We start from the raw sequence: 23,588 nt of genomic DNA on the forward strand, positions 1-23,588 counted from the left end.
CTATTTATTAACATACCATTTAGTAATCATGGGCCCCCAAAATGCCAAATGCTGCAGCAATAACCCTAAAGTAGCAAATGCAGCTAACTATGACCACAAGTAATAAGTGTAGAAACCGTTACCTCCCACACATTAAGGCTGCTTTCACAGTGAGACGTTAAAGGCGCACGTTAGTGCAGCCTGTAACGCAGCCCACCGCACAGTAATGAAAAATCAATGGGCTGTTCAGTGCCCACGTTGCGTTACATTGTAACGCAGGACGTCAGTTGAATGTGCTGCATGCTACGGCGTTATGCGCGGCTAAACCGCGTTAGACTGTGCGCACATGCTCAGTAGTGTTGGAGGAGGAGGTATTCCCTCCTCCTCCTCTGCCAGCCACATGGCTAATTAATAATCACTGCATGGTGTGGCGTGCAGTGTTTACTTCCTGGAGCGCCGCTCTGTGCGGCGATTGGCTGGTGGGACCACGTGATGCCGCATGCGTCCAAGAGTACGCATCGCGGCATCACGGACGCCAGAGTGAGCTGCACAACGCGGCTCACTCTGACGTCCACATCTAAGAGCACCAGGCGTTGCGTTAGGGGCACATTATGCGACCATAACGTCCCCTAACACGCAACGTCTTGGTGTGTAAGTAGCCTAAATGCAACAACCATTACCTCCCACACATGAACTGCAACAACCATTACCTCCGGTACTTGATACGCCACAACCATTACCTCCAACAAATGAAATGCAGCAAATGGGTAAATGAGGCAAACCTTACCTCCCACATGTTAAAATTCAGTGAATGTTACCTTCCCATGCACACACGCATAAAATGCAGCACACGTGGAATGCACATACATTACCCCACATATAGGAAGTGCAGCAAATGTTTCCTCAGACAATAATGCTTTAAATGTTCCCGCCCGATAAGAGGGTGACACTGGATGGAAGGAGGGTAACATTGAGTAGAGTTGGGCCGAACGGTTCGCCTGCGAACGGTTCCATGCGAACTTCAGTGGTTCGCACTTCAGTGGTTCGCGTTTGCGTCCCGCAGGCGAACCTTTGCGGAAGTTCGGTTCGCCCCATAATGCACATGGAGGGTCAACTTTGACCCTCTACATCACAGTCAGCAGGCCCAGTGTAGCCAATTAGGCTACACTAGCCCCTGGAGCCCCACCCCCCCCTTATATAAGGCAGGCAGCGGCGGCCATTACGGTCACTCGTGTGCTGCCTGCGTTAGTGAGAGTAGGGCGAGCTGCTGCAGACTGTCTCTCAGGGAAAGATTAGTTAGGCTTAACTTGTTCCTGTCTGGCTGCATACCTGTTCTGTGAACCCACCACTGCATACCTGTGCTGTGAACCCACCACTGCATACCTGTGCTGTGAACCCACCACTGCATACCTGTGCTGTGAACCCACCACTGCATACCTGTTCTGTGAACCCACCACTGCATACCTGTGCTGTGAACCCACCACTGCATACCTGTGCTGTGAACCCACCACTGCATACCTGTTCAGTGAACCCACCACTGCATACCTGTTCAGTGAACCCACCACTGCATACCTGTGCTGTGAACCCACCACTGCATACCTGTTCAGTGAACCTGCCACTGCATACCTGTTCTGTTCAGTGAACCCGCCACTGCATACCTGTTCTGTTCAGTGGACCCGCCACTGTATACCTGTTTAGTGAACCCGCCACTGCATACCTGTTGTGTTCAGTGAACCCGCCACTGTATACCTGTACTGTTCAGTGAACCCGCCACTGCATACCTGTTCTGTGAACCCGCCACTGCATACCTGTTCAGTGAACCCACCACTGCATACCTGTTCTGTTCAGTGAACCCGCCACTGTATACCTGTTCAGTGAACCCGCCACTGCATGACTGCCTAACTTTTCTGGCTGCACTGCGGGCAGCTGCAACAACAAAAGAAAAGGCATGTACATGCGCCCATTCCCCTTCGTGATCATTACCTTGCCGTGGTGAAGGGGCTTGCGTATCACAATGAAGCAATGACCGGCGCCTAGATGAGTGTCTTGGGGGGCACACAAAAGATAATAAGGTCGTTGCTTCATTGTGGTCAGACCAAATTTGATCAGCTGGACAGTCACTGTTCTGTCATTCAGCTACATCAGCCAGGCGACCATATGGGCTGTAAAGCCACCAAAACCTGCACTCTCGCCATGGTGCGCACCAGTCCAGCACGGCCGTCACTACACAAACAGCTGTTTGCGGTGCGTTACACGGTGAGTTTGGTGTGTCAGTGTGAAGCAGTACCTTAATTACACTACCTGATGTATACACATGCAAGATGTTTTAAAGCACTTTAGGCCTGTCATTTAGCATTCAATGTGATTTCTGCCCTTAAAACGCTGCTTTGCGTCAAATCCAGATTTTTCCCGGGGACTTTTGGCATGTATCCCACTCCGCCATGCCCCCCTCCAGGTATTAGACCCCTTGAAACATCTTTTCCATCACTTTTGTGGCCAGCATAATTATTTTTTTTTTTTCAAAGTTCGCATCCCCATTGAAGTCTATTGCGGTTCGCGAACCGAACCTTCCGCGGAAGTTCGCGAACCTAAAATTGGAGGTTCGGCCCAACTCTAACATTGAGTGGGGAGGGGGGGGTGACACTAGATGAGGAGGAGGGTAACACTAACTGGGAAGGAAGGACGGTGACACTGGGTGGGGAGGATGGTGACACTGGTTTGGTGGGGGAGGGCGATACTAACTGGGTGGGGGAGGGTGACAGACACTAGGTGGGTAGGAGCCAGCGACAGAAAACTCTCGCCCTTCTCCCTCATGGCAGCTGCATCTTGGAGGGTAGATCATCCCAGGGGCTGGCCTAATGCGGCCAGGCAGCCATGCAATAGGAGGGTGGGCAAGGATGAACACTGGGGGCGGAGCTGACATGGCCATGCAGCCGTGCAATTGGAGAGTGGGCAGGGAAGGTGGGGGCAACAAGCTGGGTGCGGAGCTGATACAGCCAAGGAGCCACATGATTGGAAGGTGGGCAGGGCTGGGGGAGAGGCTGATGCCATTGACGGTGGCCAGAGTCCTGCAGCTGGGACGTCCCGCAGGTGAAAGGGGGACGTTTCCCGGGACGCAGTGCAGCCTGGGACAGGGGACCCCAAACCTGGGACGCGTCCCGGCTAAAGCGGGGCGTCTGGTCACCGTACCTCCTGGTCCTTCTCCACTATGCTTTGTGCATATGCCTTCTCTATGTAAAGTCCACTATATGTTATTTACTGTACCATCACCCTGTATTTGCGAAAAATATTTCCGGATACAACCCCTGTTGTGCTGGGCAAAATAAATATTTCTAATTTGTTAGATTTTCTTACTTCAGAAGTTCAGAAATCTTTGAACCCATAGAAGACTCCCCAATTAAAAATCTTACTCTCAAGGTAGCCATTCTGGTCTCTATTACTTCAACACGAAGAATAGGAGACATTCAGGCTCCTTACATGGTGGTGCTTTCAGACAGGAGTGTATTTAAACCAGACCCTTCCTACTTACCAAAAGTAGCTTCTACCTTCCACAGAATGCAGGAATTTATCTTGCCACGCTTTCCCACTAATCCCCAAAATCACAAGGGAAGGATATTGGGTACGAGATGGAAGGGGAGCAGTACTGGCTTACCTTGATAGATAAAAGCAATGGAGGAATTCCAGCAATCTATATACTATGCAGGGGCCAGAACATGGGCTCAGGCCTCTAAAGGGTTGATATCTAGATGGATATGGGTTGATTACCTGAGCAATCAGTAATTCGCAGGCCGAGAGATTCCTACACATATATAGCAACCCAATCCACAAGATCATTGTCTTACTCTTGGGCAGAAAGGTCCTTGGAGCAGATTTGCAGGGCCAGCTACATGGTCCAGGCACAGACTTTCATTAAGCACTATGAAGTGGAGCTATTGTCTATTCAAGATCAATCATTAGGTCGCACGGCACTCCAAACAGTTATGCTGCCCTAAGGTAAATTTTCTCGCTGGTCTCAGGAGGGGCCTTCCTGGAACATGGTAGGAAGTCTCTGATACTTACTGGCAGCAGTGTTCTAGTGAGTCCTCCAGGACTGCTACCTTAGTTCCCTACCGTTCACTTATTTTGAAGTGTAGAATATACAAGGACCTTTTGCTCCCAGGCAGTGAATTAGAATAGCTCATTTTCTAGCATCAAGTAATACTCCTTCTCATTTAATGCAAGTATGTAATCCTTAAAGGACACCCGAAGTGACGTGTGACATAAGATAGACATAGTGTCAAGCACACTAATAACTATGCTGTTCCTTTTTTTTTCTTTCTCCGCCTGAAAGAGTTAAATATCAGGTATGTAAATTGCTGACTCCGTCCTGACTGACAGGAAGTGACTCTCACTGATAAGAATTCCAACTATAAAACAGAAAATGCCTTCTGAGAGCAGGAAAGGGATAAAAGGGGTCAATAGTTCATAGATTTTAGCTCTGGCATACTTCAATGAATAAAACAGTTAACACTTAAAAAGTAGATTTAAACATAAAATAAAGCTGGGGAATATCTTAAAAAGTAATTTACAGTCGTTATTTCATTAGTTTAATTTCGCTTCGGGTGTCCTTTAAACGTCTGTTTCCAAGCAGTGAAGGGCATTGCAGGCTCACCCAAGTATTGAAGAAAACATGGAGGTGGTTGTTGTGCCAGAAGAGTAATCGGATTAGTGAACGACCATTTAGCATTTTGGTTGCAGTCTTCTGCCGTCATTGACCTCAAATTGCTCAAGATCTTTTGGACTTGATCGTGTCACATGATGCTATCACTCGGTGTGTACATAGCTTATGAGTCAGAGGAATTGGGGATTCATATTAATGCCACTGAACAAACTGAGATTCTGCAGTCATGTGACAAGTGGTGCAAAGAAAGAAGGGAATAATCTGACAGATGCAAGTTAAATTTCACAGAAAGAAAACCTTGCATGGCAGATAAAAGCAAATGGTTTTTACTTTCTGAATGACCCTCCTACTTTAAATTTGAAGACCTTCTAAAGACTTCCTATGTTGAGATACAGTATGTAAAAACCTTAGAACTGAGAGCGGGTGTGCTTTTTCCATTTTCCTCATGACTGTATGTATGATTATAAAAATGTTATACCCAAACACACTACATATTCCATTCTGCTCTTACATACTGTTCTTATGACTTTGACACAGGCCTCCGGATCCCTCCCTTTATGTGGTAATTGCCGGCATTCATGACCAAAGCTTAAATGAATCCAGCACACAGGTCAGTCCTCTGTTTGTTTAAAATAGGTCATAGCGTGTTTAGCCAGAGACTCTTCCGTCATATTCCTTTTCATTATCTGCAGAAGCGGAACCTCCAGACTATAGCCATCCATGAACACTTTACACTCCTCAACTTGGACTATGACGTGGCACTGATTCGTGTGGAAGAGCCATTTATTTACAACAGTTTTGTACATCCAGTTTGCCTGCCAACGATGGACAAGCCCATCACACCGAATTCCCTTTGTGTAGTGACCGGCTGGGGCAACACCGAAGCAGGTGACACAAAAAGCTTTTAGTTCTATGTACTGAGCTTATTGTCTGAGCTGGTGGCAGGTGTAGGAGAATTAACCTTTTAGCAGCCCTGCCCGCATTATCTCATGTGAGAGAACACCAGGCCTGCTAAATTTTACCAGAAGATGGTGTCGGCGTTGTAGCGCTGCCTGGTGGTGGTAGAGGGGTGGTGGAAGGGTACAAAGCCCTAATGACTGCCTATAGCGTACCAAACCTTAGTTGACCCCCCCCCCCACCACCACCACCACCACTCCCCCATCTTCCTTTTCATGCATACCAACAGAGCTTTCTGTTGGTGGGCTCTGATCTCTGCTGGCATGTTTTTTGGTAATTTTTTTTTTTTTTTAATCAAAATGTTTTTTTGCTTCCCTACCCTTACCAGCCAATCGTGGTGATCCTCTCTCATAGGCATCAGTCTATGAGAGGGGATCGCGTTCGGAGCCTCTCCAGGGGACAGCGGAGTGACAGGGCTGTCCCCAGTACAGCGCTGCTGTAGATGGCAGCATTGTACAATGTAAATAGAGGGTGGTTTCGCCATCTAACAGTCTGTTAGCACCAATTGCTGCTGGCAGACTGTTGATGGAGCTGAGCACCATCACACGATCCCCTGCAATATCGCCCTTCCACCCCCTCCCCCCTTAATGATTGCCTGTAGGGCACTAAACCTTAGTTCACTATCTGTAGGGTGCCAAACTTCAGTGGCAATCTACAGGGCACCAAACTTTAGTGACTGCCTGTAAGGCACCAAACCTCAGTGACTGTCTGCAGGACACCAAACCTTTGGGACAGGGGAGAGTACCAAACCTTAGTGACTGCCTGGAGGGTTCCAAACCTTTGCGGCTGCACTAAACCTTAGTGACTGCCTGTAGGGTATTGTGTAATTTCGCACAATTTTGGTGTCATTTTGTCCCGACTTTAGTGGTCAATAGCAAAGCCACCGTACATAAGAGATAATGCTGAGAGCCCAATATAGTGTAGTATGCACCGGTAATTGATAAATTATTAAAGAGTACAAAAATATACTTACAAACCAGGGTTACTTCATAGGCAACCACTGTACAGGCTGGTGAGGAGATTACACCTGTCCCCACTCAGGAGTAAGAAGTCACTCTCTGTAGATAGGAAAAAGGGGGGGGGGGGGTATACCCCTCCACCAGGGGTGGATACAAATATGCTGCAAAGTATACAGAGGTGCCAAGTAGAGATGGCCCGAATGGTTAAAAGTAGAGATGGCCCAAATGGTTTGAATGCAAACTTTTTTTTTTGCTAGTTCGACCTGCCCCCTATACTATATCATTGGGCTAAAATTTGACCCTCTACATCAGTCAGCAGACACATGGCAGCCAATTAGGCTGCACTCCCTCCTGGAGCCCCCCCCCCTTATAAAAGGCAGCAGCGTCTGCCATTTTCTCACTCTGTCTGCTGCTGTAATTAGTGAGAGACATTGGAGAGATAGGGAAAGCGATAGTTAGGTCTGTTCCTTGCTGATATTTGTTGCTGAAAAGCACACCAAAAAAGCTCTTTTGAGAGCTGCTGTTCTTGTGATAGTTTTTTTTTTTTTTTTTTTTTTTTTTTTTTTATGTGGCCCACTGACACTGCATATACAGCCCTGTCTGTCGCAGCTGGCCCTTGCTAATTGCTATACTGTGCCAGTCCCAACATATTCAGTGCATACCTTTTCATTGCACCTGTGTGACTGCACCTTGTATTATAATACCAGTCAGTGCATACCTTTCACTGCATCTGTGTGACAGCACACTGTTTTATATACCAGTCAGTGCATACCTGTTCACTGCACACATTGCAGTATACCAGTCCACCAGCACACTGCATACCTTTCACTGCATCTATGTGACAGCATGCTGTTTTATATACCAGTCAGTGCATACTTGTTCACTGCACCTATGTGACTGCACATTGTATTAGTCAAGTCAGTGCATACCTTTCACTTCATCCCCCCCAATATGGACAAAACAGGGAGAGGCAGGCCACCCAGCAGGTCTGTTCGAGGTCATGCTGACATGATTTTGTGCCGCCCTGGACCAAAGTACAGTGTTCAGAAAGCACATGCCATCAACTCCCAAGATTGTCAGAACATAGTTGACTATTTTACACAGAACACCACATCTTTCTCAGCTTCCACACGGAACCGTAACATATCTTCCTCCTCCTGCTCTGATTCTGGCACCCCACTCAACACTGTCGGCAGCCACCAGCACTACTACTAGCACCACATCTGCTCCATTTGACATTTTGCAGGAGTTGTTTGGTGGGGAATTAACTGATTCACAGCCATTATTGTTACAACAAGATGAAGGCGCTAAGCATGTTACATCACCTCATATGTCTGAGTTAGGCGTCAGTATGGGCGTAAGGTGTGAGGATGATTACCCCCTGCGGTGCCTCAGCAACTACACAACACAGGAGGCCAGACACAATCTATTGACCTGTCCCCAGATGTGCATGCTCTAACAATATGCCAATCAGATGTAAATGGACTCTTTTTAAAAAAACAAAACACCAGGAAAGCAATGGGACCAGACGCTGTGTCTGCGAAATGCTTGAATCTCTGTGCCGACCAATTAGCGCCTGTATTTACAGACATATTCAAAGCATCTCTAGAACTCTCAATTGTTCCTGCCTGTTTTAAAAGCGCAACTATTGTACCAATTCAAAAAAAAAACAAACCTACATGTTTAAATGATTACAGGCCTGTTGCCCTGACATCACTGGTCATGAAAGCATTTGAAAAACTGATAATGACTTATCTGAAATCCATCACAGATCCCCTGCTGGACTCTTTGCAATTTGCCTACAGGCCTAACAGATCCGCAGACGATGCCGTGAACATGTGTATGCATTATGTACTACAGCATTTAGATATCCCAGGAACATACACCAGGATTTTATTTATAGATTTCAGCTCTGCATTTAATACCATAATTCCATCACTGCTGCACAGCAAGCTCTCCCAGCTACACATACCTGAATCCCTCTGCAAATGGATAACCGACTTCTTAACCGACAGAAGACAGCGTGTTAGACTTGGTAAACTCACATCAAGCTCTCTGACAGTCAGTACTGGTGCACCCCAGGGCTGTGTGCTTTCCCCACTGCTGTACTCACTTTACACCAATGACTGCATCTCCACAGATCCATCTGTTAAGGTTCTGAAGTTTGCAGACGACACAACAGTTGTTGGTCTCATTCAAAACGGGGATGAGTCTGCATACAGGCATGTGGTGGGACAGCTTTCCTCCTGGTGCAGCAGCAACAACTTGGAACTAAATGCTCTCAAAACCATGGAGATGATAATAGACTTTAGGAGATCCCCCCCCCCCCCCCAGTACCTCCCCATAACCATAAATGGATCCACAATAACCCAAGTAGAGTCATTCAAGTTTCTTGGGTCCACGATCTCAAACGACTTAAAATGGGACAACACCGCCACTGTTGTCAAGAAAGCACAACAGAGAATGTACCATCTGCGGCAGCTGAAAAAGTTTGGCCTACCTCAAAATCTAATGGTGCAGTTCTACACTGCAATCATCGAATCCACCATAACATCATCCATGACTGTATGGTTCAGCTCCTGCTCAGCATTAGAAAAGGGGAGGCTGCAGCGCATCATCCGATCAGCGGAAAGGATAATTGGCTGTAGCTTACCTTCCCTGCAGGATCTTTACACTAGCAGGTGCAGAAAGTGAGCATCCAAAATTGCCTCTGACCCCTCTCACCCAGCTCACTCCATCTTCCAGCGCATGCCTTCAGGAGTAAGATTCCGGTCAATCGCTACCAAAACCTCTAGACACAGGAACAGTTTTTTTCCTCAAGCGGTAGCCATACTTAATGCTGAACCACGTTAGAGCTGCTAGGACTGAAAGTAATCAGCACAGAACTAAACATGAACAATTCTCACATTGCTTACTGCCACTATACTTATAATGTCCTTAACTTGTAATATTCACACTGTCTGTCCTTGTATTGTTTTTGTTTGTGTTTGTTAAGCAACTGCCAAGACAAATTCCTTGTAGGTGCAAACTTACTTGGCGAAAATAAATTGATTCTGATTAAGTACCTGCTGTTGGTGCAGTTTTAGAGGTGTCTGATACAAGCGAAGCTGTGGAGGATGATTATGCTGATGAGGATGATGATTATACTGCCATGGATGTCACGTGGGTTCCCAATGGAGGAGATGAACAGGGGGACAGTTCAGAGGGGGAGTCCGAAAGGAGTAGGAGACCAGTTGCTGAAAGAAGCAGGGGGAGCTCGTCGTCAGAAACAGCTCGTTGCAGTTTCCGGCATGTATCACCACCTATGGACAGCCAGCCAACATGCCCTTCAAGGTCAGCTGCTGCTGCCGCCACCACCACAGTGCCATCATCTCAGGGCTCAGCGGTGTGGACATTTTTTTTGTGTCTGCCTCAGATGAGAGCGATGCCATCTGTACTCTCTGCCACCAAAAATTGAGCCGTGGAAAGAACAAGACCCGCATAGGGACAACTGCCTTACGAAGGCACATGATGAAAAAGCACAAACTGCAATGGGATGACCACCTGAGGAAAAGCCGCACACAAAAGCAAAGCCAACCTCCGCCTCTTTCTCCTTCAGGTGCAGCATCTTCAGCCGCTTTATCCCTTGCACCTTCACAGCCACCCTCCTCCACTCCGCCTCTCACCTTGAGAGGTTCCTGCTCCTCTGCCCACAGCAGCCAGGTGTCCGTTAAGGAAATCTTTGAGGGGAAGAAGCCAATGTCTGCCAGTGACCCCCTTGCCTGGCGTCTGACAGCTGGCTTGGTGGAACGGTTAGCTTGCCAGCTGTTGGACTCTGAGGCCTTCCGAAAATTTGTGGTGATTGGGATACCACAGTGGAAGATACCAGGCCGCAATTATTTCTAAAAAAAAAAAAAAAAAAGGCGATACCCAAACTGTACCGTGATGTTGAAAGGCAAGTGGTGACATCCCTGACACACAGCTTTGGGTCAAGGGTCCATCTGACCACGGATGCATGGTCTGCAAAGCACGGCCAGGGCAGGTACATTACTTATACAGCCCATTGGGTCAACCTGGTGACTGCTGGCAAGCAGGGAGTACGTGTGCAGCAGACCTGGTTGTGACACCTCCACGGCTTGCAGGCAGGCCTGCTGTCACCTCCTTTCCTTCTTCTCCTACATCGTCTTTGCTGTCGTCCTCCTCCTTGGCTGAGTGGCAGTGCTACTCTACTGGTGCTGCGATCTTCTCTCCAACTACACACACCCAGTTTTCCAGGGCCTATGCTGCATGCCAGGTACGACGGTGTCACGCCATTTTGGACATGTCTTGCCTCAAAGCTGAGAGTCACACTGGAGCAGCTGTCGTGCTGCTCTGAACAAACAGGTGGATCAGTGGCTGACCCCCGCACCAACTGGAGATCGGCAACATGGTGTGTGTCAACAGCAGCAATCTCATTACGGCTTTGAGTTTGGGAAAGTTGACAAATGTACCCTGCATGGCACATGTGCTGAATCGGATAATCCAAAGATTTGTGTGTAAGTACTAGTGTTGGGCGAACAGTGTTCGCCACTGTTCGGGTTCTGCAGAACATCACCCTGTTCGGGTGATGTTCGGGTTCGGCCGAACACCTGATGGTGTTCGGCCAAACTGTTCGGCCATATGGCCGAACTAAGAGCGCATGGCCGAACGTTACCCGAACGTTCGGCTAGCGCTGTGATTGGCCGAACGGGTCACGTGTAGTGTTGGGCGAACATCTAGATGTTCGGGTTCGGGCCGAACATGGCCGCGATGTTCGGGTGTTCGAGCCGAACTCCGAACATAATGGAAGTCAATGGGGACCCGAACTTTCATGCTTTGTAAAGCCTCCTTATATGCTACATACCCCAAATTTACAGGGTATATGCACCTTGGGAGTGGGTACAAGAGGAAAAAATTTTTTGCAAAAAGAGCTTATAGTTTTTGAGAAAATCGATTTTAAAGTTTCAAAGGGAAAACTGTCTTTTAAATGCGGGAAATGTCTGTTTTCTTTGCACAGGTAACATGCTTTTTGTCGGCATGCAGTCATAAATGTAATACATATAAGAGGTTCCAGGAAAAGGGACCGGTAACGCTAACACAGCAGCAGCACACGTGATGGAACAGGAGGAGGGTGGCGCAGGAGGAGAAGGCCACGCTTTGAGACACAACAACCCAGGCCTTGCATGAGGACAAGAAGCGTGCGGATAGCAATTTGCGTTTTGTCGCCATGCAGTCATAAATGTAATACAGATGAGAGGTTCAATAAACAGGGACCGGAAACGCTAACCCATCAGATGTTCATTGTTCATGTTACTTGGTTGGGGTCCGGGAGTGTTGCGTAGTCGTTTCCAATCCAGGATTGATTCATTTTAATTTGAGTCAGACGGTCTGCATTTTCTGTGGAGAGGCGGATACGCCGATCTGTGACGATGCCTCCGGCAGCACTGAAACAGCGTTCCGACATAACGCTGGCTGCCGGGCAAGCCAGCACCTCTATTGCGTACATTGCCAGTTTGTGCCAGGTGTCTAGCTTCGATACCCAATAGTTGAAGGGTGCAGATGGATTGTTCAACACAGCTATGCCATCTGACATGTAGTCCTTGACCATCTTCTCCAGGCGATCGGTGTTGGAGGTGGATCTGCACGCTTGCCGTTCTGTGTGCTGCTGCATGGGTGTCAGAAAATTTTCCCACTCCAAGGACACTGCCGATACCATTCCCTTTTGGGCGCTAGCTGCGGCTTGTGTTGTTTGCTGCCCTCCTGGTCGTCCTGGGTTTGCGGAAGTCAGTCTGTCGGCGAACAACTGGCTAGAGGAGGGGGAGGATGTCAATCTCCTCTTTAAAGTCTCCACAAGGGCCTGCTGGTATTCTTCCATTTTGACCTGTCGGACTCTTTCTTCAAGCAGTTTTAGAACATTGTGTTTGTACCGTGGATCCAGAAGGGTATAAACCCAGTAATTGGTGTTGTCCAGAATGCGCACAATGCGTGGGTCGCGTTCAATGCAGTCCTAGGCCGAAGAGGTCATAGCCTAGGGTCACAAAAACCTGTTTATTTGGGCTATTTCAATGGTAGTGATGGTGACGTACATAAATCTCAGCCATGGCCGTTAGCAACGTCTGAATTTCATGAAATGTCTCATGCAGGTAGAAGACATATTGTTAGACTTGGATTCCAAATATGGGGTCCCTACATCTCTGCAAACCAGAGTTACAGGGGTCCAAAATTGGTAAAATCCCCCATAGACTTTCATTGCCTCCCTATTTCACTTTCCAAAATCTCACATCTTTTCAAAGGGCAATGGCTCAGCAGTACCAAATTTTCTAGCATTGTAGGGACCCTTAGGGGGATCATGACTGGTGAGTTTTGCCACTGCTGAGCCATTGCCCTTTGAAATGGTGTGAGATTTTGGAACGGTAAATAGTAGGCCCAATGAAAGCCTATGGGGGATTTTACCAATTTTGGACCCCTGTAACTCTGGTTTGCAGAGATGTAGGGACCCCATCTTTGGAATCCAAGTCTAACAATATGTCTTCTACCTGCATGAGACATTTCGTGAAATTCAGACGTTGCTAACGGCCATAGCTGAGATTTATGTACGTCACCATCACTACCATTGAAATAGTCCAAATAAACAGGTTTTTGTGACCCTAGGCTATGACCTCTTTGGCCTAGGGGCCCGAAACTCACCAGTCATGTTCCCCCTAAGGGTCCCTACAATGCTAGAAAATTTGGTACTGCTGAGCCATTGCCCTTTGAAAAGATGTGAGATTTTGGAAAGTGAAATAGGGAGGCAATGAAAGTCTATGGGGGATTTTACCAATTTTGGACCCCTGTAACTCTGGTTTGCAGAGATGTAGGGACCCCATCTTTGGAATCCAAGTCTAACAATATGTCTTCTTTTTTTAAAAGAGAATTTTTATTGAGTTTCATACATAAATTTAGACAAAACAGAACAGTAAGACATTAACAAAGAAAAAAGAATACAAAAACAAAAAAGCATCAGCAGCCGTCCAGATGACGGTCATAAATCAGTATTCATACAGAATAGGTTAATAGGGAGATCATTGAGTGCTACAAACTGGCTGACAAGGTCACAAATAATGGTGAGCGATCAGGGTAGCAAGCCACATATTTCTTTGATTTGGTGTTTACAAATCTTATTTCTATTTATTGATAGTCTTGAACAGATGCAGTTATGTCCAAGTTGGGGACCGTGGTATCTAAGGCATTAATCCATCTACTCCAGATTTTATCAAATTTCTTAAATTGGTTACGTGTTTGATATGTTAATTTGAAAAGTGGCAGCACCTGGTTAATTACTGTTTTCCATTCTGTAATTGTTGGAGGAGAAGAGCGTTTCCATCCTAACACAATTACCTTCCTAGCATAGAATATCAGGATCCTAATTAGGAGTAATTGGTTTTTGGAGCATGCCAGTTTATCCACCATCCCCAACATGCACAATTTAAGATCTAATGTGACTGGCAGAGACAATTTGTCCTTAATAAAATGATTTACTGATTTCCAAAACCTCTGTACCAATGGACACATCCATACACAATGTATAAAATCTGCATTTAAGGCCTTACATTTAAAGCATCTACCGTCTTGTGTGGGGCCCATTTTGGCTAATCTAGCTGGTGACAGATAGGCTTGATGCAGCCATTTAACATTAATAAGCCTATCATTAGCTGCTATTACCGTCTTGGAAAAGGTTTCTGTCAGTTCGTCCCAATTTTCTTTAGTCAGAGAGGGGTCAATTTGTTGCCATTTTTGTCTAATTTTTTGTACTTTTGAATCACTGCCCTGTATCATTAGGAAGGTGTACATGGTGGTTATCTGTTTGACTTTGACCTGGTTTAATAGTTGTGTCTCTAGTTGTGAGGGAGTCAGCGAGACATCAGTGGTTCCTAATTGTGTTCTGATGGCATGTCTCAGTTGAAAATATCTGAACAAGGCGTGCCTTGGTAGGCCAAATTCAGATCTCAAATACTGAAAGTCTTTAAAACAACAATATGTCTTCTACCTGCATGAGACATTTCGTGAAATTCAGACGTTGCTAACGGCCATAGCTGAGATTTATGTACGTCACCATCACTACCATTGAAATAGCCCAAATAAACAGGTTTTTGTGACCCTAGGCTATGACCTCTTCGGCCTAGGACTGCATTGAACGCGACCCACGCATTGTGCGCATTCTGGACAACACCAATTACTGGGTTTATACCCTTCTGGATCCACGGTACAAACACAATGTTCCAAAACTGCTTGAAGAAAGAGTCCGACAGGTCAAAATGGAAGAATACCAGCAGGCCCTTGTGGAGACTTTAAAGAGGAGATTGACATCCTCCCCCTCCTCTAGCCAGTTGTACGCCGACAGACTGACTTCCGCAAACCCAGGACGACCAGGAGGGCAGCAAACACAAGCCGCAGCTAGTGCCCAAAAGGGAATGGTATCGGCAGTGTCCTTGGAGTGGGAAAATTTTCTGACACCCATGCAGCAGCACACAGAACAGCAAGCGTGCAGATCCACCTCCAACACCGATCGCCTGGAGAAGATGGTCAAGGACTACATGTCAGATGGCATAGCTGTGTTGAACAATCCATCTGCACCCTTCAACTATTGGGTATCGAAGCTAGACACCTGGCACAAACTGGCAATGTACGCAATAGAGGTGCTGGCTTGCCCGGCAGCCAGCTTTATGTCGGAACGCTGTTTTAGTGCTGCCGGAGGCATCGTCACAGATCGGCGTATCCGCCTCTCCACAGAAAATGCAGACCGTCTGACTTAAATTAAAATGAATCAATCCTGGATTGGAAACGACTACGCAACACTCCCGGACCCCAACCAAGTAACATGAACAATGAACAACTGTGATGGGTTAGCGTTTCCGGTCCCTGTTTATTGAACCTCTCATCTGTATTAAATTTATGACTGCATGGCGACAAAACGCAAATTGCTATCCGCACGCTTCTTGTCCTCATGCAAGGCCTGGGTTGTTGTATCAAAGCGTGGCCTTCTCCTCCTGCGCCACCCTCCTCCTGTTCCATCACGTGTGCTGCTGCTGGGTTAGCGTTACCGGTCCCTTTTCCTGGAACCTCTTATATGTATTACATTTATGACTGCATGCCGACAAAAAGCATGTTACCTGTGCAAAGAAAACAGACATTTCCCGCATTTAAAAGACAGTTTTCCCTTTGAAACTTTAAAATCGATTTTCTCAAAAACTATAAGCTCTTTTTGCTAAATTTTTTTCCTCTTGTACCCACTCCCAAGGTGCACATACCCTGCAAATTTGGGGTATGTAGCATGTAAGGAAGCTTTACAAAGCACGAAAGTTCGGGTCCCCATTGACTTCCATTATGTTCGGAGTTCGGGTCGAACACCCGAACATCGCGGCGATGTTCGGCGAACGTTCGCGAACCCGAAAATCTAGGTGTTCGCCCAACACTAGTAAGTACCCAGGCTTATTCAGCAGAGAAACAACTTGCCATGAGACGCTTGATTTGCGGTAGCCCGATTGGCAGGAATTCAACGCTCCTCATGTTTGACCGTCTGCTACAACAGGAGAAAGACGGCAACGAGTATCTGTACAGCTACGGTGCTAGAGCAGGCTCTGGGGAGCTGGGGGTTTTCTTGCCGAGGTACTGAACACTCATGCGTAATGCCTGCAGGCTCATGCATCCGTTTGAGGAGGTGACCAACCTGGTGAGTCGCAGTGAAGGCGCCATCAACGACTTGATCCCATATGCTTTCTTCCTGGAGCGTGCCGTGCGTAGAGTGGTGGATCAAGCTGTAGTGTACTGTGAACTGGAAGAGGAGGAAGAGTAGGAACAATCAGCAGAACCAGATGCTTTGTCATCACCTGCGGTAGCACAGAGGAGGGGGGAGGAAGGAGGAGTCGCCTGGGGAAGAGGAGTCAGATGAGGAAGGTGTTTTGGGGGGGGGGGGGTTATTTTTTTTTTTTTTTTTTTTTAGTAGGAGGCGGAAGAACAACCGCAGCAGGTGGCGCAGGGGGCTTGTGCTGCTCACCTTTCCCGTGGTATTGTTCGTGGCTGGGTGGCTGGGGGGAGGAGAAGAACTTACCTGACATCACTGAGGAAGAGCAAGAGGAGATGGATAGTAGGTGGACATCCAACTTTGTGCAGATGGGTCTTTCATGCTGTCCAGCCTGTTGAGGGACCCCCGTATAAAAAAAAAAACTCAAGGGGAATGACCTGTACTGGGTGGCAATGCTACTAGACACTCGGTATAAGCACAAAGTGGCGGAGATGTTACCAAATGAACAGAAGGCAGAAAGGATGCAGCACTTGAACAAGCTGGCAAGTATGCTTTAGGGCCCTTTTCCACTAGCAATCTCTAGCGTTCACGCTAAACGCTTGTAATTCAGCAAAGTACAACATTTCTCGGCGATTGCGATCACGATTTTGCATTGCATAGCAAAATCACAGCAAATATCGCTCAACGGCGCGATCGCGCTTGAGTAAAAAATGAATCGTGGTAGTGGAAATTACGTACCGCGATTCCTATGTTAAAAAGCAAACTAGCGATTTTAAAATCACTAGCATTTTGCGATTCAGCATTGCAATCGCCGCTAGTGGAAAAGGGCCCTTACAGTGCATTTAAGGTTGACAGCACAACGGAATAAAGGTGCCACTGCCAGTAATCTTCCTCCTCCTCCCATGTCCACGCAGGCAAGGACAGGACACTTCAGCGATGGTGATGTCGGACATGCGTACATTCTTTAGTCCAACGCCTCGCCTTATCCCTTCCGGATCCATCCTCCACCAACGCCTGGACCGGCAGGTAGCAGACTACCTGGCCTTAACCGTGGATGTAGATAATAGCGATGAACCCCCGGATTACTGGGTGCGCATGCTTGACCTGTGGCCAGAGCTGTCCCAATTTGCCATCCAACTTCTGGCTTGCCCTGCCTCAAGCGTCCTGTCAGAAAGGACCTTCAGTGCAGCTGGAGACATTGTCAGTGAGAAGAGAAGTCGCCTAAGTCACAAAAGTGTTCAGTACCTCACCTTTATCAAAATGAATGAGGCATGGATCCCGGAGGGCTACTGCCTGCCCAACAACTAAGTCAGTCCCCACACACAGCATCTCTGCCTGCACGCCGTGTGACTGCCTGTCCCAAGACTAAGTCGGCCCCCGCACAGCATCTCTGCCTGCAGGCCACTTGACTGCTTTCTCCGCTACCACCAAAAGGGTCCAGGACTCCAGGTGGATTCCTGAATTTTTAAGGCTGCTGCTAGCAGCTGCCGCTAACGAGAAGAAAAAATTTCTGGTGTGTACATGCCTGCCTAATTTTTCTGCCTGCAGTGCGACTGTAACAACAAAACAAAAGGCATGTACATGTGTCAATTCCCCTTCGTGATCGTTACCTTGCTGCGGTGAAGGGGCTTGTGTATCACAATGAAGCAATGACTGACGGCTATATGAGTGTGTTGGGGGGCACATCTGACCCAAGATAATAAAGTCGTTGCTTCACTGTGGACATACCAAATTTGATCAGCTGGACAGTCACTGTGGGTTCTGTCACTGAGCTACCTCAGTCCAACCATATGGGCTTGAAAACAGTCATCACCTGCACTCTCGCCATAGTGCTCACCAGTCCAGCACGGCCGTCTCTACACAAACAGCTGTTTGCGGTGCGTTACACGGAGAGTTTGGTCTGTCAGTGTGAAGCAGTACACTAATTACACTACCTGATTGATGTATACACATGCAAGATGTTTTAAAGCACTTTATGCCTCCAATTTAGCATTCAGTGTGATTTCTGCCCTTAAAACCCTGCTGTGCATCAAATCTGTAATTTTCCCAGGGACTTTTGGTGTGTATCCCACTACGCCATGCCCCCCCAGGTGTTAGACCCGTTGAAACATCTTTTCCATCACTTTTTTGGCCAGAAACAGTGTTTGAAGCTTTAAAAGTTCGCCTCCCCATTGAAGTCTATTGCGGTTCGCATGACTGCGAACTTTTGCGGAAGTTCGCGCTCGAGGTTCGCGAACCTAAAATCTGAGATTCGAGCCATCTCTAGTTAAGTGCTTAGAAGGCAGTGGTGGACTTACCTCCTAAAAGCAGACACAGAACTGTCGATTTTAACAGACACAAATGTATTGATATACTCCACAAAATGCTTGCAACGCGTTTCACAGGTATATTCCTGCTTCTTCAGGCAATGAAACGGGGGAGCATACAACAATATTAGGTCAGGAATGCACAGACGCCTGGTGCGTCCCTGACCTAATACTGTTGTATGCTCCCCCGTTTTATTGCCTGAAGAAGCTGGACTATTATTATTATTATTTAGTATTTATATAGCGCCGACATATTACGCAGCTATATATATTTATATCTTATCACTAACTGTCCCTCAAAGGAGCTCACAATCTAATCCCTACCATTGCCATATGTCTGTATTATGTAGTGTAAGTACTGTAGTCTAGGGCCAATTTTAGGGCTAGCCAATTAACTTATCCGTATGTTTTTGGAATGTGGGAGGAAACCGGAGTGCCCGGAGGAAACCCACGCAGACACGGAGAGAACATACAAACTCTTTGCAGATAGTGCCCTGGCTGGGATTCGAACCAGGGACCCAGCGCTGCAAGGCGAGAGAGCTAACCACTACGCCACCGTGCTGCCCGTGCTATACCTGTGAAACGCGTTGCGAGCATTTTGTGGAGTATATCAATAAATCTTTCTCTGTTAAAAGGGACAGTTCTGTGTCCTGCTTTTAGGAGGCAAGTCCACCACTGCTTTCTAAGCATGTTTAACCATTTTAGCTTGTATTGTTTTGGCGTCTCTTTATAATTTGCAGCAAGCCCCCATACATGCTATTGTCACCAAAAAGACCTAGAATTTTTAAATATGCCAAGGAAAAATGTTTTTTAAACTCAGAAAAATGACAGTTTAAAAGCCATTTTTCCTAAAATTTTCTACTACAAGTCTTTCTGAAAAATTGTTTTTTTCCCCCTCTGTTCCCACTATTCCCCTTAAAGAGAATCTGTACTCTAAAATTCTTACAATAAAAGCATACCATTCTATTCATTATGTTCTCCTGGGCCCCTCTGTGCTGTTTCTGCCACTCCCTGCTGCAATCCTGGCTTGTAATTGCCAGTTTTAGGCAGTGTTTACAAACAAAAGACATGGCTGCTAACCAGAGTGTGATAGACTGAGAGGAGAGCTTGGAGAGGGTGTGTAAAGCTTCTGCCTATCACAAGCAGTGCTGCACATTCCACACATTCCAGCCTGAGCCCGACAGAGGAAAGACGATCAGATTTATTACAGAGACAGTGCAACTAGAAAAGGCTGCAGTATGCCAGAGCACATTAGAACAGGTATAGGAACTTATAGGATAGAAGAAATAAAGCTCAACATTTTGTTAGAGTCTCTTTAACATATGTAACAATTTTGGTGACAATGGCATGTATGGGGGCTTTGCTATTGACCACTAAAGTCGTCATCACTAAAATTATGCAAAATTACGTTTACAAATGAAATTATAATTTTAGCTGAAATTTTGCATTACGATTTTGCAAAATTTGTGCTCATCGCTACTAGAATCATTTTCTAGTTCTGCTGGCAAGTGGCAACTGGATGACAACAGAATGAATGTAATGCGACCATATTGATTTTTCATTTATAACTGTGGGAAAATGCAAGAGATAATGGAGCAGTAGGCATGGTTAACCCTTTGGACGATACAATTATATCGCCCAGGAGGTGGCGCAGCACTATTTTTTTTAAATTTTTTATTTTTTAAATCATGTAGCGAACCCAGGGCTCGCTACATGATAGCCGCAGCGCAGCGGCATCCCCCCACCTACTCCGATCGCCTTCGGCGATCAGAGTAAGCAGGAAATCCCGTTCAGAACGGGATTTCCTACTGGGCTTCCCCGGTCGCCATGGCGACGGGGCGGGTAGACGTCACCGACGTCATGGAAGTCGGAGGGAGCCCAGATCCACCCCTCAGCGCTGCCTGGCACTGATTGGCCAGGCTGCGCAAGGGGTCGGGGAGGGGGGGACTGCACGGCGATCGGCGGCGAGCGGCGGCGAGCGGAAGATACACGCAGCTAGAAAAGTGCTAGCTGCGTGTAACAAAAAAAAATTATGCAGATCGGCCCACCAGGGCCTGAGAAATCCTCCTGCGCGATATACCCCGAGCTCAGCTCGGGATTATCGCTCAGGAGGTTAAGTAGATGTAAATACTTCTGAGTTTATGCATGCAAATTCTGCATGCAAATGTATGCAGCTTGGAAATGGACCAATTAAACCCTGCCAAAGTGGAAATGGAATGGTCAATTTTCAAGCTGCATACATTTGAATACAGAATTGGCATAACCCTGTATAAAGGCTTTCCATCTCATGGAGTATCCCTACTGCTCATCTGTTATCTTTTGCATTTCTCTACAGAAATTACTGAAAAATCAATGTTTTTTGAGCGATTTTCTCATTGACCATTTGTAATTAGTACAAAATCTCCATCTAAGTTTCTACATCTGTAGGTACAACCGCATACATCAAACAAGGGTGCCCAAAAATGTGGGTGCCTGCTGTGGCTTCTAGTAGAATATCGGTAATTATGATATTCTACTATGCTCCACTGTAATCCAATTTTCACACTAACCCTCCCCCATCTATGCCGAACACTAACACCCCCCCCCCCCCCCCACGACTCCTAACACTAACCTACCCCTATCTACACCGCACACTAACCTCCCCACCTACTCCTAACACTAACCTACTACTACTACCTTCACCTAACACTAAACAACACTCCCGCCCCATCTACGGCTTACTGTATTACTGGCTATGTAGGGCTCAGATACATTATATCCTAACTCCATTTGCTCGATCACCTGCCCCTGCCACTGCTGTCACTCTGCTGCTATCTGCACCATTAAACACCTGTTTCTGCCGCTATTTGCGCAGCTTCCAGTGCTTCGTCCGCTGCCTCTGGTGCCCGAAGAGTCCACCGGGCCCTGCTATAGCTGCAATTAACATTGTAGGCTATGGCAGTGCCCAAGTTTCCAGTGGCTACGAGCAGTGTTGGACTGGGAGCTGAAAAAGCTGAGTAAATCCACTTGCTGGCCAAGCAGTAGTTATCATGTGTTGCTGCTCACAATGAAGACTTGCTACAGGTTTCTATTGTGAGTGACAACACACGGTTTCTGCTGTTTGCCCGGCAGGTGGATTTCCTCAGCTTTTCCATCTTCCAGTCCGACACTGCCTACGAGCTTCCAAATTTACCATTTCTAGTACAGCAGGTCTGTCTGTCTTACTCATTTGCACTGAGTTCCACAAAAAGTCCACCAGTATTCCCAAGCCCTGACTTAAAGCAAAATAAGCAGCAAATTTTCTTTGAATAACCCCCCCCCACCCCCCAAATGGAAGGCTGTTGGTTGGGGTGAGAGCAGTTGCTTACCTATGGGGGGCTGCTCCTGTGGCCTCTTGTCTGTGGTCGCCATCTTCTCCGCTCATGTTTCTCTCAAAGGAGGCCCTCAATAGGTGAATACAGATGCAGCAGTCTGTTTCGGAAATTAAAAATATTGCGGTCTAGCCGTTTGGAATGTAAATGACCATTAGTGATGGTCATGTCCAGAAGAACTCCTGGAGAATATGCGATTTATTTGATCAGCTGATAGATTTGCAAAGCTCTGATTTGCTGTGATCACATCCTGCGTCAGCACATGGGGCTCGATTCACCAAGCGGTGCAAAGTGTTAGCACCGTGGTGAAAAGGCCCTTATCACGCCTAAAGTCACTTTAGGCATGATAAGAAGAAACTCGCGCGAAGTTGCCGCGCGTACGTGCGCGCGCGCAACACCCGACGCTTCGCGCGAAGCTCCCATTAAGCCCTATGGGACTTTGCGCGCGCTCTCACGTGCGTACGCGCTTACGCGCGGTAACTTCGCGCGAAGAGCAGGAAAAATCGGTGATAACTCAGTGGTGAAAAGGTCATCACGCCTAAAGTCTTTTAGGCGTGATAACTGGGTTATCACCGCTTTGTGAATCGAGGCCATGATCACCACTAGCAAATAAGAGGCTTGCATACCTATCACCTGACCAAACGGATCAAGTGCTTCTCTATGAGGTCTCCTAGACCTCACCATTGCTAATGACCATTGGCCAACAATGGATTATTGAAACATGTAACTGCTATACTTACTGGATCGGGCAGTCCTCCCTTTAGTTGGTACCAGCAAGGCCTGTTAATACTAGGTACATTGCATTTTTATGTAGATAGTGTGTAGGTGCAGTAAATTTTACTTCGATAGTGGCTATTCATTTAAAAGCACAACGTAATCTTGACGCACTGCTTGACGCACACACTGAACACAATCTAGGGACAGTGGGGGACATTTATCAAGTGTGTGTGAGACAAAATATTGGTAGGTTTTTAGAAATCTGTGCAGAACTGTCTTAGACATCTTAAGAAATCACTAGTGCAGATTCCTTTTTAAATTGTTAGGAATAGAAGAAGTTAGGATGGTTTCTCCGACAGTGCAGTGTGTGAGGTAAATTGCTGTTGCTGAGGTAACCAATACATTTGCTGTATTGCATTAACTCCCAGCACTGAAAGGGTTAAGCAAAGAACAGCTTCACACCTGGCAGCAGGGGGGGAGGGAGCCCTTCAAAAATCATGCCTAGCATGCACTGCTGCGCTATCTGTAGAACTGCTATTAAAGGACTTAAGAGGGCGAAATAAAAAAAAAAGTTAAGTACCTGCATCAAATTCGAATGCACGGAGGATGCCATCCATGCCCTCCGTGCAGTTCCACCGGGTCCCCGCTGTTCAATACCTATCCCCCCCCCCCCCCGTGCCGCTCCCGACCCCACAGCCCGGGTAGGGCTTTCCTGCCTCATGTAAAATGGCTGCCGGAGCTGGCCACGGCTGTGCAGTCCGCATAAACGTGAGTGTGGCTGCGCAGCTCTAGGGTCCCCCCCCCCCCCCCCCGATCCACGCACAGGAGACAGCCTGTAGTGTGGATTGGGTGGGGGGAGGCCCTAGAGCTGACAACTTTAAG

At 47.1% G+C, this 23,588-nt stretch overlaps 1 protein-coding gene across 1 annotated transcript in view; it reads left to right on the forward strand.

Annotated features, from left to right (window-relative positions):
- OVCH1 (ovochymase 1) overlaps positions 1 to 23,588 on the forward strand; it is a 237,084-nt gene that overhangs the window by 143,410 nt on the left and 70,086 nt on the right. Inside the window, exons 10-11 of the mRNA XM_068273718.1 lie at positions 5,177 to 5,249; positions 5,332 to 5,527. Coding sequence (XP_068129819.1) covers positions 5,177 to 5,249; positions 5,332 to 5,527 — 269 coding nt within the window. The remainder of the gene's footprint in view (positions 1 to 5,176; positions 5,250 to 5,331; positions 5,528 to 23,588) is intronic.

This window comes from Hyperolius riggenbachi, chromosome 3 (genome assembly GCF_040937935.1).
Source record: "Hyperolius riggenbachi isolate aHypRig1 chromosome 3, aHypRig1.pri, whole genome shotgun sequence".
Lineage (NCBI taxonomy): Eukaryota > Metazoa > Chordata > Amphibia > Anura > Hyperoliidae > Hyperolius > Hyperolius riggenbachi.